At 40.9% G+C, this 16,972-nt stretch overlaps 1 protein-coding gene across 1 annotated transcript in view; it reads right to left on the reverse strand.

The window, feature by feature from the left end:
- Spag17 (sperm associated antigen 17) overlaps window positions 1-16,972 on the reverse strand; it is a 216,288-nt gene that overhangs the window by 63,847 nt on the left and 135,469 nt on the right. The window contains exons 21-28 of the mRNA XM_048442183.3: window positions 16,111-16,347; window positions 14,803-14,914; window positions 12,985-13,137; window positions 9,159-9,272; window positions 6,991-7,166; window positions 5,906-6,035; window positions 4,032-4,210; window positions 1,833-1,992 (exon numbers count right to left, since the gene is read on the reverse strand). Of these exons, the coding sequence (XP_048298140.3) occupies window positions 1,833-1,992; window positions 4,032-4,210; window positions 5,906-6,035; window positions 6,991-7,166; window positions 9,159-9,272; window positions 12,985-13,137; window positions 14,803-14,914; window positions 16,111-16,347 (1,261 nt within the window). The remainder of the gene's footprint in view (window positions 1-1,832; window positions 1,993-4,031; window positions 4,211-5,905; window positions 6,036-6,990; window positions 7,167-9,158; window positions 9,273-12,984; window positions 13,138-14,802; window positions 14,915-16,110; window positions 16,348-16,972) is intronic.

The raw sequence follows: 16,972 nt of genomic DNA on the forward strand, positions 1-16,972 counted from the left end.
CCCTTCAAATTTAGCTCTGACAACATCCACCCATATGTTACACATAAAAGACACATCTAAAGACATGCCACAGAAAGAGGAACACGAGAGTGGAAAAGTCACCTTGGTGACGTTTCATATAACAACGGATAATGAAGGCACAGTCTAAGCAAAGGGAAGTTAGGGGAGGGGAGCCTCAAAATTCAAATAGAAAGCAACCCTGTCCAACAGTGACAAGCTAATTCACCACAAAGATAGAATGATTCTAAAGTTGTATTTAAAATTGTCTAGAGACAAATTTCCCTCACAAATAATGCAGAAGGAGCACAGCACTGAGGAAGTGCTGCCCTCTTTTCAGTCAATGTAAACACTGCTGAATAAATTGGAGGGGGGGATTAAAAACATGTCAGGACAGAAGATAAGGGCTGAGAGCTTATGTGGAAACAAGGCTTGTAGTCTGTTCTGGGTAGCCTGTGAGGCAACGGCACCTCATATTTCTACACGGCTAAAAGGAATTTAAAAATATTTCAGGATGTATGGAAATGATGTCGAATTCAAATTTTAGTGTTCACGAGTAGTTTTTATTGGGACACAACAGATTTAAGGCTTATTGGATTACGGGTTATCGGAAAGGGCTTTCATGCTCCAGCAGAACTGCTGAGTAACTGGGAGAGAGAACACATGGCCTGCCAAGTCTCTAAGATTTACCAGCTTGTCCTTTACAGGAACGGCTGCAAAACTCGGGTATCTGGAAAACACAACTAGCAAGTCTTATATAATAACTATAAAGAGAACACTGTGCTAAATAACTACATGTTGTACGCTGCTTTCATAGATTTGAGTTGTTGATCATAGTAAGGTTATAAATTATATTTCAGTGACTGAGAATCAGTGATTAAAATAAGCTGGGGACATGCTAGAGATCTGAAAAGAAATGTAGAAAGAGATTTAAATAATTCAAAAATTTTCAAAGAAGTTGTTACAATGGACAAGATAGATTATGTTGAAACTAAAAATTAATAATTCTTATGGCAGTTCCTATGGCTAAACTCAATAAACACAATTAAATATTCAACCTCACAATTAATCAAATGGTAACGATATTCACAAATTAATTATCAATCTGAATGACACTTAGCAATAATATTTGGCATTGTCATGGGTGTTTGCATAGTGCTCTAGTACAAAGGGTATAAACAGAAATCCTCAGGGCAGCAATCTTTGATTTCAATTATTGCAGACAAACTACTGACTGCTACCTTTCACCCCCTACGTCTAAACCCTCACAAGTCAGCCAAAAAACAAGGCACAGAATGCTGGTTCTTTGTTTTGGCAGCCCTGAATCCCAGCCAGTGTAGCCCATGACATGCATAGGAAGGAGGATTAGGACCAGAATCAGAAGTCTTCCAAAAACACACGCTCTTAATTCGCTTTTCCCCCTTTCTGCTATGAAAGTTGTTACATGAAATCCTCATGGGTGCATCTGAGGGGCTCTGCTTCAACTTGAAGGATAGGTCAATAGCATCCCAGGGATGCTGACTCAGAATCTTGGTATTATCCTATTAGCAAGCCCGCTAAAACACCACCTCAGAGAGTATAGCTAATGTGTAAGAGGGGACAATAACATAGAAGACTGTCACAAATTGGCAAACGCGCATTATTCATTACACAGAAGAAAAAGCAGTTCATGAACTACTAAGCAATCTTATATTGGCAATGAAAAATTCATATATACATATATGTGTAGAAGAGATACAGATATATTAAAAAGATGAGCAGTATCATACTATTAAACACTTGCTAAGCATTTGAAAACTACTAAGTTCAACAAGTCAAGAAACTTCGATGGTCACCTTTCTTGGTAATGGCAATCTCAGATGGTGCTGTTTCTGATTTGGGCTGAGAAGCCGAGTCCACCAAATCTCCGTTATGCGGGCTTGCAGATATGTCAGGAGACGCATACACAGGACCCGAATCGGGACTGCTGCTCACAGCACCATCTGCAAAGAGAATCTGAAGGGGAAACAAGGGTTCAGAATTCTCAGAACCCAGGAGGAGGTGGTTCACAAGGAATACTGTGTCCAACATTTTTGGGCTCAAAATAATCTAAAGAAGAAAGATTCTAAAGAAAAGAATCTAAAGGAAGACCTCCATGCTTGACACCAGATGGTGCTTTCAGAGGGGAGATTTGGACCTGTAGACAACAAAGAATATGATTTCATATTTTTCACCCACGACTGTCTTATTTCTTGCCTTTGGTTGGATTCAAATATTTTTTCTATTCTTTACCCTTATTCTATATAATCGGAAAATCATATGGATGATATGTTCAAACAACTATATTTTAAAATTAATTATATTTTTGATGCCTGATTTCTGTTACCCTCTACCAAGGATGTCTGCCATCTCTAGGTATCACAGATACTCTTATGAGTACCCATCCTGACAGCTTCCCTTGAGTCTGACAAGGAAGTCATCTGCCCCTGTGACTCTGTCTGATGCTTCCTGGTCTCTTCAGGAGCTTTGCAGGCTGCCTGCGCAATCCTAAGCACCAAGATGGTACTTGAATTAGCAGCAACCGAGACTGGCACTTGGTAGCTGGGATGAATATGAAGCATACCTTTAAGTACTAGGAATATTTCATGGGCCATATTCTAAATTATTTTTCTCCTCTCATTCTCATTATTATCTTCTGGAAATCCTAGGACATATGTTATCTTTCCACACCTCTTAACTCTCTCTTGCAAGTCACCCTCTCTACTACTTGGTGAAAGTTCAGTTACTTTCAGTTTTTTAAGAACTCTTGATTTTTCCCACAGAAGTTTTATACTTGTTTTTAAATTGCATTTTATTTATTCACTACCGTTTGTGTGTGCATGTGTGTGTGTGTGTGTGTGTGTGTGTGTGTGTGTGTGCATTTGTACATCATGACAGATACATGAAGATCAGGTGTCAACTTTCCTGAGTTGGTTCCTTCCTCCCAACACATGAATCCTGGAGCTCTAACTCAGGCTGCCAGACTGGTGCCCGTACCGACGGAACTATCTCAATGCCACCAGAGCAGTTAAAGCTTTTAAAGTAGAATGTTAACTTCTTGAGTCTCCATTTTATTTTTACTCATTTAAAATTTATGTTTAAATATTTACTGTTAGGTGACTTAAAAATACTGTCATTTACTTTCTTGGGATTCCTTTTTTGTTGTTGTTTTTGTTTGTTTGTTTTGTGTTTTGCTACACAGACAGGGTTTCTCTGTGTAGCCCTGACTGTCCTGAAACTCATTTTGTAGACCAGGCTGACTTCGAACACACAGAGAGTCTGCCTCCGCCTCCCGAGTGCAGGGATTAAAGGCGTGCGCCACCATGCCCAGATTGGGCTTTCTTAGATACCTGGTCTTGTTTCTCATTCATGGCACTTGCTGGTATAATGCCTGTTCCGAGAATCCCTTCTCCATGACCATTTTCGAAGGCCAAGGCATGTGGTGTCTGGGTTTTAGGACTTCTGATTTTAAGTCTCTACAAAGTAAGTATATCTGCAGAACAACCCTGATTTTCAGAGCGCAGAGGTAAAATTGTCTATTCAAAGTCCCCCTTTAATTTTTGAAGTTTTTCTCTCATACATATTTTAAATGTTGTCCTTATTTCTCCACCACTCTGAACCTACCTGCCTAGCGTTTTCTAGAAATTCTCTAAATATTTCATATACTAGTGACATATGCTGTTGCTTTCTAATGCTGTTGAAAATTTAGTGTTTAGGAGAATTTTCCCCCTAGTGCTTTAAGGTGTATTGAGAGGGAAGGGAGGTAAACCTATTGAGTCTGCAACCGTAGTTGCATGCACCATGTGTATTGTAGTGTATTATTACACATACCGTATGCATTATTTGCATTCTGACTTCCATAGCCAGCACTCCCACTAACCATGCTATTTTTCACTTGCCATTTTAAGGTACCCTTGTGTCTTATTTATGCCTCGGCTGTGCTGCAGCATTGCTCCTTATTCATAGTTCCATTGTTTTCTACTGTCTATGGGAAAGGCCATTTAAGGACTGTAAACCTGTGTGGATCCATCCAGCATGTACTTGACAACGGTGCCCTGGCTGGTGATAACTCTCGATGCCTCCTGCTCCACGGGCGGCAACACCGCTTTATAGAACTCATAGTGCTTCACTCTCTGGGGGTAGCTCTGACGGATCATGAGGTCCCAGCTGGGCTCTTCATCTGCCACAGCATGATCTTAAAAGGCAAAAGAGAATGAAGCTATTGGTGGGGTGAGTCGGGGCTGGGATTTCATCTTCCTTCTTTTTATTGTAATATTTGTGTTTGAGGATTAAAGATGCTTCCTTCTGCCTCATTGCTGGCCTCCTCCAAACCAATAGGGTGAGAAAGACCATTTCAGTAACATAGCAAATAGTAGACCTTTCTAGCATATGTACATCATCTAGAATCTAGAGTATGTCAGGGTCAATGAAGTGGAGTTAGTGATTCTATATTTTCTGGTGGACAATGCAGACAAAGTTCTGGTATCCTCTGGTTGCTCAGAGTCACAGGCCTAAGCGACCTCATTCAACCCTTTTCTAACTCTCTTATCATCCTTCAGAATTAGTACAGCCCTCCATTTCTAACCACATCCAGACCCCTCTCAGTGTTCTGCTGCTCCCTGGTAATCAAGAAGAAAAGCACTTGGTAAATACCTTCCAAAAAACCAAAGTACTAGGGGGTAGCTTTTCAACTTGATGTAATACCATTTGTTAATTTTTGTAATTTCTTGAGATACAGCCAAAGCAAAAAAGAACAGACTTAAGAGACAATCTGTAGGATGGGAGAAAATCTTTGTGGTGATTTATCTAATGGAGGCTCAAATTCCAGATATACAGAAATAATGAAAAGAGCAAATAATCCAACCAAATAGGTAAGTGAACTGAATAGATACTCTCCAAGTGAACAAACACAAGAACCATAAACACATGGACAAAAAGTCTTCAACACGCTCGGCCACCAGGAAAATGCAAACAAGAAACTACACTGAGCTTCCATCTTACCCTAACCAGATGGTTATCATCAAGAAAATGAAAACTGACACCGTTGGATATAGGAGGAAAAAGAATCCTTATCCACTGCTGAATGGATCAGATTCAATACCAGATGTAGCTCTCAGGTTGACTAATAAAGTCTTCCTGGTATCTATTTATTCATCCAAATAAGTAAGAAGCCATGTTTAGAACCAACAGAAGTAAAAAAACTATGTGAAAATTATGGAATCGAGAAAGGGTTTCTCTATTTGTTCAAGGGGCTCTCATTTTCATTTTCTTCCTACTCATCCTCCTTTAGGCCAATGAACAAAGTATTGTACCTGTGGTCCTCTGCAGAGGCAGGAAGACAGGACCACATCAAAGCCACAAAGAAAACTACATTTGGCCTAGGATGACTTCCCATCTCTCTCTCCTGGGAGTCAGGTGACCTTAGGCACATTCCTGCCCCTCCAGAAGCCTCAACTTCTACATTTTCTAGAGGGAGTTATCAGTCCCTATCTCATGAGATTTGTGTTTTTCAATCCCAGAGAACCTAGACCACAATGAGGACCCTAAGAGAGATATACGTGGATCTAATCTACATGGGAAGTAGAAAAAGACAAGATCTCCGGAGTAAATTGGGAGCATGGAGACCATGGGAGAGAGAGTTGAAGGAGAGGGGAGAGGAAGTGAGGGAAGCAGAGAAAAATGTATAGCTCAATAAAATCAATAAAAAATTTGTATTTCTACATACATCTTAAATGGTTGAAAAATGATCATTATTGTTAAGCTCATATTTGAAATTACCCACTGTTCATTATAAACAAGTGTAACCTGTAACAGTAACAATTTTCAATGGTAGGTTTTTCTGTGTGAGTTTCTGAGCCGTGCCTCCCTGCTCACCCCCGTTAACACTCACCTGCAGATTCTTGCCCAATGAAGGTCAGCAGGAGCCCATTGGGGCAAGATACGTTTAGGTTTTGAAAGGTGGGAACATAAGGAGTTTCCTGTACAACAATCTCTGGCTCTACTTCTTCCTGTACATAATTCTGTACACGAATAAGAGCTTGTCATTTTCTAAATGAGACACTGTTAGTTTGCTCAAGCAAGGGTTTTTCAAACAATACAACTGTGAGGAAGGAAGGAGGCCCTGAAACAGATTCTAAAAAAGATGCAAGAACCTTCATTGTCACCAAACTTTGATTCTACCTGCTGACTGGCACGTAACAAGATGTGACAAAGAATAGCATCAAATGTAACATTTTCCCTGAGAAGGTGGCATTAAAGTTAACAGAGATCACTGCGAAAACATTTATTGACCAAATGTACTGAACTGGGATTTGAATGGTGCACCTATTTGGATGTGTAGGATACAGGCAACACTATGGTGTGAGTGTTGGCATCCTCCCAAACTCAAATGATGGAACTTGATGCTCAAAATGATGGCATTAAATAGGCCTTTGAGGAACTGATTAAATCCCAAGACTTGGCTTTCAGGATTGGGATTCAGGTCTTTATTAAAAAGACATTGAATGGAAAGGGTTAACTTTTTCTGTAAAGTGATGGAACACAGAAGGTTTCATCCATCTACAGGGAGGAACTTGCTCTCATGAGACACAGAGTTCACTAACACCTGCTTTTGGACTCCCCAGTCTCAATTTGAGCAATTCATTTCTGTTGTTTGTGAGTTACTTGGTCTAAGATATTTTGTGATAGTAGTTGAAAGAGATTAATGTAGTTTGAAGAAAACCATCAACCCCGTTGATGTATGTGTGTGCGTGTGTGCATGTGTGTGTGTGTGTGTGTGTGTGTGTGTGTGAGAGAGAGAGAGAGAGAGAGAGAGAGGAGAATTAGAGAAGAGAAGGTCAGGTATTTGACAGAGAGGTTGAAAAGAGGCAAAGGAGGACTTGGAAAGAGAGTGTCGGGAGAAAGTGCAATTTCATTTTAGTTGTAAAAAGTGACTTTGTCGTAGAAAGATTGGAATCTGTAACCATACTCATCTACCTTCTTCTCTTCTTCTTTCGGATGTTCCTCTTCTCTAAGGGACTCTTTGGGTTTTTCTTTGCCCTTTATTTTCGCTTTCCCTTTGCCTTGAGGGACAGTCACTATAGTGGGAATCACAGTTGCAGTCAGAGCTGAAGGGATATTCATCATTGTGTCCAGGTTGGAATCCGTAACCTCTAGAAACAGGAAAAGGGGAAAATGAAAAAATTAAACATTCATATTTCATATGCATGTTAAATGGCACATCTCAAGGTTTTGTTCAAGTTGGCATTAACCTTTGCTATGTGAAACATGTTTTAACGTTCAAATGCATTTCCGAGAAAATAGTTGTTTTGGAAATCAGATTGTAGTTAGGAAATTTGAAACTCTTAATGCTTTAGTGCGGTTGATAGTCAAGTCAATATCTCACGTGGTCTCGCTTTCCAGTCTGTTGCACACGCTACTAAAGTACTCTTTATTTAGTTCTGAAATAAGTTCATAAGATAGCCCGAAAGTCCTAGATTCACGAGTAAGACCAGTATGAGACAACAGAACCCGAGGACACATCAAAATGAGCTAACACAAACAAGGGCATCCAACAAAGACACAGATTAGTTTGTCTAAGAAGTAGTTTTCCTGTAGGCAATCTATTGTCTTCTGGGTTTTAGAGGTTTGGGGGTTCTAAAGGGCTGATGAGAGGTGACACTGTGTGTATGTGTGGGGAGGCGTCTGAGGGGTCCAGAAGACCCCTTTATCTTGTCATCTGTTCTCCTGCAGGATCCGGTATGCCTCTTCTTTGACATCTCCTTACCATTCTGGTCAATCTAATTCTCCACCACCAACTCATTCAACCATTTCAGTGCAGTGGATGCTTCCAGGTCCCAGGTTCTCCGTGTTCTCAAGTCTGGCCACCATAATAATTATTCACAGAATTTTAAGTGAATGCCCAGGTCTTTCTCTGACCTACTGAGTCAGGTTCACGGGGGAGGAGGCCCAGATAGGTAAGTGTGTAAAATACTACTTGACTGTCACAAGCAATCTGAGCTGTGCATATATTACATATGATCTATCTTATTCACTTTGAGGGCTCCAAGTGTCATATATGTGCTGACTCTACAATGACCATCGTAGGCACGTCTTTCTTTTTAAGTTCCACATCCATATTCCTGCTTTTAGACACCTCTTGGTGTGGTTCTAGAGACATTTCAAACTTTTAAGAAGCAAGGTTATGATGATTCACGGCAAGCTGCCGAAGAGGAGCTGAGGTCAGGAGGCACATGGTCAGTCATCATAATCTATACCCGCCCAGAGTTTTAAAGCTAGACAGCATAGAGATTACCTATTGATTTTGCAATGTTTAAAAATATCTACTGTAGTTGGATACCTTCAAAGTTTGTGGGAATCCACAATTTCTTAATTGGCTACAGGTAAAGTGACATATTATTTTATGGTTGGAAAGGAAATAGCTTCCAGTTAGAAAACTGTTTCTTGAAAGTGGATCTGAGAAGTCCTTTAAGACGTTCAATGAATGACCCCTTTTAGACTAACGTCCTGAAGTACACTGGGACTGAACTACAGTGAGATTTTATTTATGTTTTAATAAATAAAGCTTGCCTGAAGATCCAAAGGTAAATCTAAACCACTAGAGGCCAGGCAGTGGTGTCACACACCTTTAACCCCAGGATTTGGGAGGTAGAGGCAGATAGATTTCTGGGAGTTCTAGGCCACCTTGGGCTATACAAGATCAAAGCAGAAACAGACCCACGTGGTGGTGGAAAAACTGTACATTTGCACATCTATGTGTGAACGCCCACTGCCCCCGGACTCCATACATTACATATCTCCACATTGCAGGAAAATCTATGTGAAGCATTTTAAATCAGAAGAACAGGTGTGTTTGCTGACAGGGGTACAAGCTGAGAATGTCAGGGACCTCCACCTACCCTGGGACAAGAAGGATGTCAGGGACCTCCACCCACCCTGGGACAAGAAGGATGTGAGGGACCTCCACCCTGGGACAAGAAGGATGTCAGGGACCTCCACCCACCCTGGGACAAGAAGGATGTAAGGGACCTCCACCCAGGGACAAGTTGAGGATATAAGGGACTGTCATCCTGGGACAGGCTGAGGATGTCAGGGACCACCGTCCCAGGACATTTCCCCTGTTCCATGCAGCGTGTGCATCTCACCTGGCGCCATCCCATTTGCTCCATAGTAACTGATTGAGAGGCAGATCCCATTTTCCAAGGTGGCAGAAAATGATCCAAACTTGCTGACAACTTCATTCTCTACCTGTGATGTTTCTAAAAGACAAAATCGTATCAAGGATCTATTTCCATTTTTCTCAAGAAGTATAAGCAGAATTCAGTGGGAATTCTGGGAATGGGGTCTTAGCTATTCTAATACCATTCATTTAAAAGTAATTGATTTGGCTCTTCCCAAGGATCTAGGGGTGGAATGTGAGGCTCTTGTTTGAAGGGCTTCGCGTCAGAATGAAGAGAGGATATAAACCAGTTAATGGCTTAGCCATATGCTGGTTATTGATCTGAGATCATTCCCATGACTTTTCAAATGAAAACCACCAGGTCAGTCCGAGTTTCTTCACATTTAAACACACTTTCTTAAATCCCCACATTTATAATCTCATACATTTTCAAGCCCAATTGGAAATGGTTTTAATAAAGCGGAAGTTTTAAAAGAAGATTTGTTAAAGCGCACATTCTTGAGGCATATGAGAAGGAGCACAACCTTTCTATTGTATTTCCATTTTATCATCTGCTCCATCATCATATAATAAAAATGGGAAAGCGTCGGTTTAAAATGCTGCAACACATGAAGAGATTGTTTCCTGACTGAGAATTTTTGAATGCTCAGTGGGGCAATAACAAAAAAGGTACTGCTTCATGAGAATGAAAAGATAATTCACAACCTGGGAGAAAATGTTTGCTAAAGACACATCTGACAAAGGGCTGTTACGTAAAACATACAAGAACTCTTACTCGGCAATAGAAAACAAGCCGAGGAAGAACCAGCCCAAAGCCCTCTGTAGACACCTAACCGAAGAAGACACACAGACAGGAAATAAGCGTATGGACAGGGGTTCAATGTCATATATTGTCAGGGAAATGCAAATTAAATCAGTGAGTAAAGCAAGGCCCCTGTCAGAATGGAGAAAGCCCCAAGTGGAGACGACACTGAAGGCTGGGAGGATTGGGATAACAAAGCTCTCATTCTGCGCTGAGAGACTGTTTGAGGGATGCTTAGAACACTACGTTCTCTCTAACCCTGTGAGCCAGCAGCCGTGCTCTCTGCTTTTTACCCGGAGTGGTTAAAGTGTCTGCCCCCACATAAAGAAAAACATGTACAGATGTGACTGGCACTTTCATTCATAACTGCCCAAATGCGGAGACAAGCAAGATGTCCTCCAGTTGGACAGTGGCTAAATAAATAAACTGGAAGACCCAGATAATCATGTATTATTTAGTGATAAGAAGGAATGAAATAAGCTGGGAACAAAGCTCAGTTGTAGAACACTTTCTAGAACATACAAGAAGGCATGGTAGAAATTTGATTGTGTAGTTTTAAGTAAGAAAGAAAGGGCAGCTAGAACACATGTTCAGCCAAGTATAAATTATGGAAAATAGAAACACTTGGAGTTTTAAATGCACAACGATGTTTCACAATGCATTTTTTTTATTTAAAAACATTGTTCCCCATTTAAACCTTGTTCAGTATTCAACAGATGAAATGGAAGTGAGTTGTGGTTAAGTTTCAACTTGATTTCTAGGAAAATCAAGTGGGAAAAAAAATCCAGAACATCCAAAACAAACAAGTAAACATCTTGAAGCCTGGGTGCAAGCTTTTAAACACAAGCAAGTTAGAGAGAAGATGTAAGCGATAGGGAGGCAAAAATCTTACAGACTGTGCATTATCAAGGAAAACAAGGAACAAATGAAGGTAGGGGTGCAAAAACATTTAATGGAGAACTGAAGTCAAGCTCTCAGCTGCCATCTCCTCAGACCATAGGAGCCCATCAGCCTCTGACCTGGAGCTGTAAGACACCGCAGCAGCCAGGGGCAGCCCACAGAGAAAAGAATGAAAAGACAAGCTCTATATGCAAGCGAGACTCAATGACACCAGGCTTGCAGGGTACATGCTCCCACAGATTCCATCAGAGGAGACTGAGACAAGAAAATTAATTGAGTCACAATGAAAATCCTCATCAAGAGGCCAGAAGCGAGCACAGCCCGGCAGGCAGGAAGCAGTATTCTTGTTCTTTCTGTCAGTTTATCTGCTGAAGCTGCCCACAGCGGAAGTCAGCATACTTTTGTGAAAATGGCTGGACAGTAAATATTTTAGGACTTGTAGGTCATGTGCAGTCTTTCTCACATGCTCTCAGCTTTTCTACGGAACTCTGCTTTAGAAACACCAAATCTAGACTTAGTTCAAGCATCATCCAGAACCAGATCATGGGTCAAATCTGGGCCAACGTTTGCAGGCTGGAGAAAACTAAAGCTGAAATGAACAAGCACTAATCTGAGCAAATAAAAGATAATCATTTTCATTAGTATCAAAACTAAATACCAACTGTTATTTAATATGCAAAAGGACATTATTGTATCACATACTCATAAATACATTCATTCATCAACGTTTGTAGAAAATCATCTAAATACATAGAATCATTTAAATGATAAAGTGTGATATATGTGTGTATTAATAATATATTATTAAATAATTTTAAAGTCTTGTTTTCAAAGACTGGTGAATGGGAAAATGCTTATTTAGGCACACTAAGAAAGAAATAAACTTTGAACAGTGAGTATCATGGACGTGGTAGAAATTTAACTATTAACATCTTTAAATATTTAAAATATGAGTGAGTATGTATGGTTTATGCATTTGTGTGTGGATGAGCCCAGCTGTGCATGAACCTGTACATGCATTTGTGGAGCCAGTGGTCTTAGGTGCTGCCTTTTGTTGTTAGAGACTGGGTCTGTCACTAAACTTGGGGTTTACTCATTGACTAGACTTCTTGGCTAGTGAGCAATCAGGATCCTGCCATGTCAGATTCCCAGTGCTGGATTACAGGCATGTATCAAAACTCACGGCCTTTTATGTGGGTCTAGTGGTCTGAACTTGCGTCCTCATGATTGCACAGCCATTTACAATTCTACCAACTAAGCCATCTCCCCAGCCCGAATGAATAGATTTTTTTATTAGCTATCCAAATGAAAATTGTTCTGTGCTAACTTCCTGGGTATTTTCAACTTCTCAAGCCTTGTGTTCTTGAATTTGGAAAGCATCAATGTAACTAGACTTATAGGCAAGACTTAGTTATCAGTCCCATCGCTAAGTGGATTTGAAAACTTTCTTAGCTCATCTCCTTGTCCAGTGATAATTCACGCCACTGTGGGTAGGATGCAGTTCATTGTTCTGCGTGATGTTGCCTTGCGGTAACACCGTTAGGAGGTTTCACAGTGCTGGGCAGCCACTTGTGCTTTGTGTCTCTATTTAGATTATAAACTCATGGCAAAATTTGTGATTGTTTTTTTGAACTTTATCTTCGAAGCCCAAGAAATTGGCGTGATAAGCAAAGCAAGTGAGAATCACAGTAAGGAGACCCTGCTGCTTGCAGCGCAGGAACCTGTTAGAGAGTCAGTTAGAGAGAAGCTGAGTTCGAGTCTGCAGGACCCAAGATTAAGGTCAGAATGGGCATTGTGCACAGCATTGCTGTATCCACGGGGCTCGCCTGACTCCTTGCTACGATCATGAATACTGGAACAGGAGCTTCTGTCAGGGAAGCAAGGTCCTGTCAGCAGCCAACCTCAGATGTGCTGTGCGTGTGGCGGCATCTGTGCCTGGTATGCCAAGGAAGACAAACGTCTGCTGCAGGACAGCAAATGCTGCACACGGCACCTGTAAGATCTGCATGGGCTGAACGCCAGGGATGTCGGTGTGGTTCTGTCAGGGGCGCCATCGTGCCGGAGATACCACAAAGGTAAAGATACTCACTCATGTCAACTTTTGGTTTAACTTTTCCCTCCTCCTCTTCTTCCGAAGAGTAATCCTCTTCCTTGGGCTTTTTCACAATTTCCTTTGGGTCTTTCAGGTGAATTATAAAATTGTGTTTGTCTTTTTTTACTTTCACTTTGATGAAGGTTGGGCCTGAGGGAGAAGCACAGGGTAGAAAGGAGGACTGACTGAAGATGCCACGCACGTGCCGTGATAGAATACTGGTAGAATGCGGTACAGAATTAGACAGGGCTTGGGAATACCCGAGATACAGTAACTCTGTTCAAGGAGGTCTTTGCAGGACTTCTTATTACACCTCAAACCACATCACAGAGGAAATGCAACATCTGAAGTGGCAAATACTACCGACTCCGATAAATCAAGCGAGCCAGTTAACATAAAAAGTTTTAACATTATTTGTATACAATAATATATAATGCGTATGTATTGTGAACGTGTGTATATATTTTCGACCAGCCTCAAATTCATAATTCTCCTGTCCCAGTCTCATGAGTGCTAATGTCATAAATGTGCATTACCATACTTGTTTTTTTGTTGTTGTTTTGTTTTGTTTTTTGAGACAGGGTTTCTCTGTAGCTTTGGTGCCTGTCCTGGAACTAGCTCTTATAGACCAGGCTGGTCCCGAACTCACAGAAAGATCCATCTGCCTCTGCTTCCCAAGTGCTGGGATTAAAGGAGTACGCCACCACCACCTGACCCATACTTGATATTAACTAATTATGGCAGTGTAATATTATACAGCTATAATTATATATGTGTATGTGTGTGTGCATAAATATACATATATATATATGTGTGTGTGCTCTATAATTATCAGTACTTTGCAGGTTATAAGCCATTTTCTAACAGACCATTCTCTCTTAACAGTGCTCTGATTTGGTTTCCCCCGCCTCTCCCTTTTATCTCTCCCTATTAAATCCAGCTTTTCATTTTCAATCGTGGTTTGGGTGTCTCTGAAAGTTGATAGGATTAAGCTGAAAATGCTGTGTTTTCTATGAACTATCTGACATTTATATAAACTCTTCACATATACAAGTCTTGGTGAGAGCTACAATACCAGTGGCAGGTTCCCTGAGTGATGCACGATTAATAAAACCTCAGAGACAGAAATTGGGGTTCAACTTGAAGACCAGGAAAGCAAAACAGTCAGCCATTGACTCTTACCTCTACCTCAGTCTGAAAATGGTGATCCTGCCTCCAGGAGACCTCAGAATGATACTGTGTCTGAGAGTTGTTTCCTCCCTGTTTATAATCCTCTCTAAGGCTGGGATTAAAGGCATACACTGTCTGGTTTTTATGGCAAACTAGTGTGGCTACTGGGATTAAAACTGTGTGTCACACCTCCTGGTCTGTGAGGCTGTTTTACTCTCTGATCTTCAGGCAAGCTTTATTTATTAAAATACAAGTGAAATGTCACTACAGCTGAGCATTGGGCTGCAGAGCGCAAACCAGAAACTCAAAGCATATGTTTGCTTCCTGACATGACAGAACTGTTGTAACTAATATTAACTACCTACTTGCCTGTTATAGTTGATACTATACCATCTACCACTAATGTAGAAGTATTTAAATATTTTTAACAATTAGGATGCTCACATCAATGTGTTAGGGCAAATTCTGAGCTGGCTGATTCCTTGCAGACCCAATGACAACAGAAGCACGTGAACTCTGAAAACTCAGTGTAGTGTAAACGTGAATGTAGTGGGTAGTCACCCACCACATCAGAAACACCATGCCCTGTGCTGATCTGAAAGGCAGGAACATCTTCCGTGACATTAACAGCTCTTACAGATGTACCTCGTTCAAACGTGGTCTTTTCTACTTCAATCTGCCCTCCATCAGAAGGATACAGATAGTAATTTTTCCCTGAGATTTGGATGGGTACATCTCCCATATTGTATCCTCGGAACTGGAAAAGAACACATCATGACTCGTTGTGGAACTGTATTGACAACAATCAGCTTACTGTGGTTAGTGGTTAGTCAACTACAGTTTCCATAAGCTTCATTTTTTAAAAACAATTATATCGGATACCTTGTAGGCTCAGAAGCCCAAATCCATGTTTTTATTAGTTTTCTTTATTGGTAGTAACAGAATTTTACTCAGTAGCTCAGACTGATCTTAAACTCATGGTCACCCTGCTTTAGTGTCCAGAAGGCTGGGAGTATAGTTGTATGCCACTCTGCCCAGATTCTTTAGAAATTGAAAAATGTATTATAATTAGCAGGATTTCAAAACGTTTATGATTAGGGCTTGAGAGATGACTCAGCGGTTAAGACCCCCCTGCTACTCTTGCAGAGGACTGAAATTTAGTTCCCAGTGCCCATGTGGCCTATAACTTCAATTTCACTGGGATCTGGTGCCCTCTTCTGGCCTCTGTGGGCACTCACACACATAAAGAGAAGTCTTATTAAAATCTCTTCATTAATATTCATCTAAGCATTTATAATCGAGTTCAAATAAAAGCATGCTCTATCATCAAGCTGATGTGAGCAGAGATCAAGTTCACGAACTTTCTTTCTACAGTGAAGAGAAACATTGACCCTCAGTGCTTTCGGAGGTCATATATAAAAGACATTTTAAAACATTAGATATTGCTACTACAGTTTCAGGGGATTCAGATGCATCTTAAAGCCCTAGAGTAACTAGGCTGGAGTCATCGATGAAATAGACAGAGCAGGACATTTCTCTCCAGTTCCTCCTTGCTGGTTTTTCTCAAATAGACACCCGAGGGAGCATTGGCGAAGAGGGGTTTAATCAAAGCATGTAAACCGGAACTGCAGCACTCTGCACAGTGGCTTCTAAGTACATGCAGCGATTCTAGCCCTGCTGAGTTTACCCATGCAGCTGCCTCTTTACACTTCTAATGCTTAGAACGTTAAGTCTTTGGGACACACTGCCCTTTTTACAGCCCCTGGAGATCTGGCTTCATGATAGGAAAGCAGGTCTGAGGGTATTCCCATTTTGGTGCTTAGTTATGCAGAAGAATCTCATTTCTAGACAGAAATGGAAACTCAAGTCTAGTCCATAGATAACAGAAAAAAAAACACCTCATTTTCCCCAAACTGATACAAGTATCCCAAAGAATTTTCAGAGTTGCTTTACCGGGTAAACTATCTCAGGTTCGGGAAGCGGGACAGACTCCTCTATCATTTCTGGGATCTTTATCGGCTCTTCCTTAGGTTTCTCCTTGGAAGAAGATTTTTTCTTCAAAGCCTTATCCTCTCTGTCTACCTTATCCTTGCCTTTCTTTTTACCGGCGTCTTTCCCTTTCTTCTCTGCTTTCTTCTCCTCTTTCAGGCGCTCCTCCTCTGCTAGCCTCTCTTGTTCTTCCTTCCATGCCTGCAGACACAGCAAACAGCTTACCAGGGATTTTAAAAAGGATCAAATGTGAGTTGCATTCGGGTCAGTTTTGGAGGAAATTTAGTGTGATGTTTCTAAGTGTTATTTCCGGCATTTTGAAACACTGAGCCAAGACCCTTGCAGTTGGCTATCTTTGATTGTCCCCCCTCCCTCTCAAGCTCTCCCTGTCTCCTCGGGGACGTCTCTTCATTTCTGCTTCTTCTCCAGCTTTCTGGTGTAATTTACACTGTTCAGATTTTTATTGTCTTTATCTTGGACCACAGCAGTAGCCTCTCCACTGTCCTGTCTCCTGTCCTTAATATCTTAAATAACTTGATCAGTAAAAAGGTAGACTACCCTGAGAAGCATTCTCAGATCAAGATATTTAAAAGGGAAGGACAAAATACATTTTTTTAAAAAAAATCATTTGGAGAGATGGCTCAGAGGTTATGAGCAATGGTAGCTTTTCCAGAGGTCCTGAGTTCAACTCCCAGCAACCACATGGTGGCTCACAACCATCTGTAATGAGATCTGGTGCCCTCTTCTGGCCTGCAAATATATATGCAGGCAGAACACTGTATTACATGATAAATCAATCAATCAATCAATCAATCAATCAATCAAT

This window comes from Myodes glareolus, chromosome 17 (assembly GCF_982192425.1).
Source record: "Myodes glareolus chromosome 17, mMyoGla1.1, whole genome shotgun sequence".
Taxonomy (NCBI): Eukaryota; Metazoa; Chordata; class Mammalia; order Rodentia; family Cricetidae; genus Myodes; species Myodes glareolus.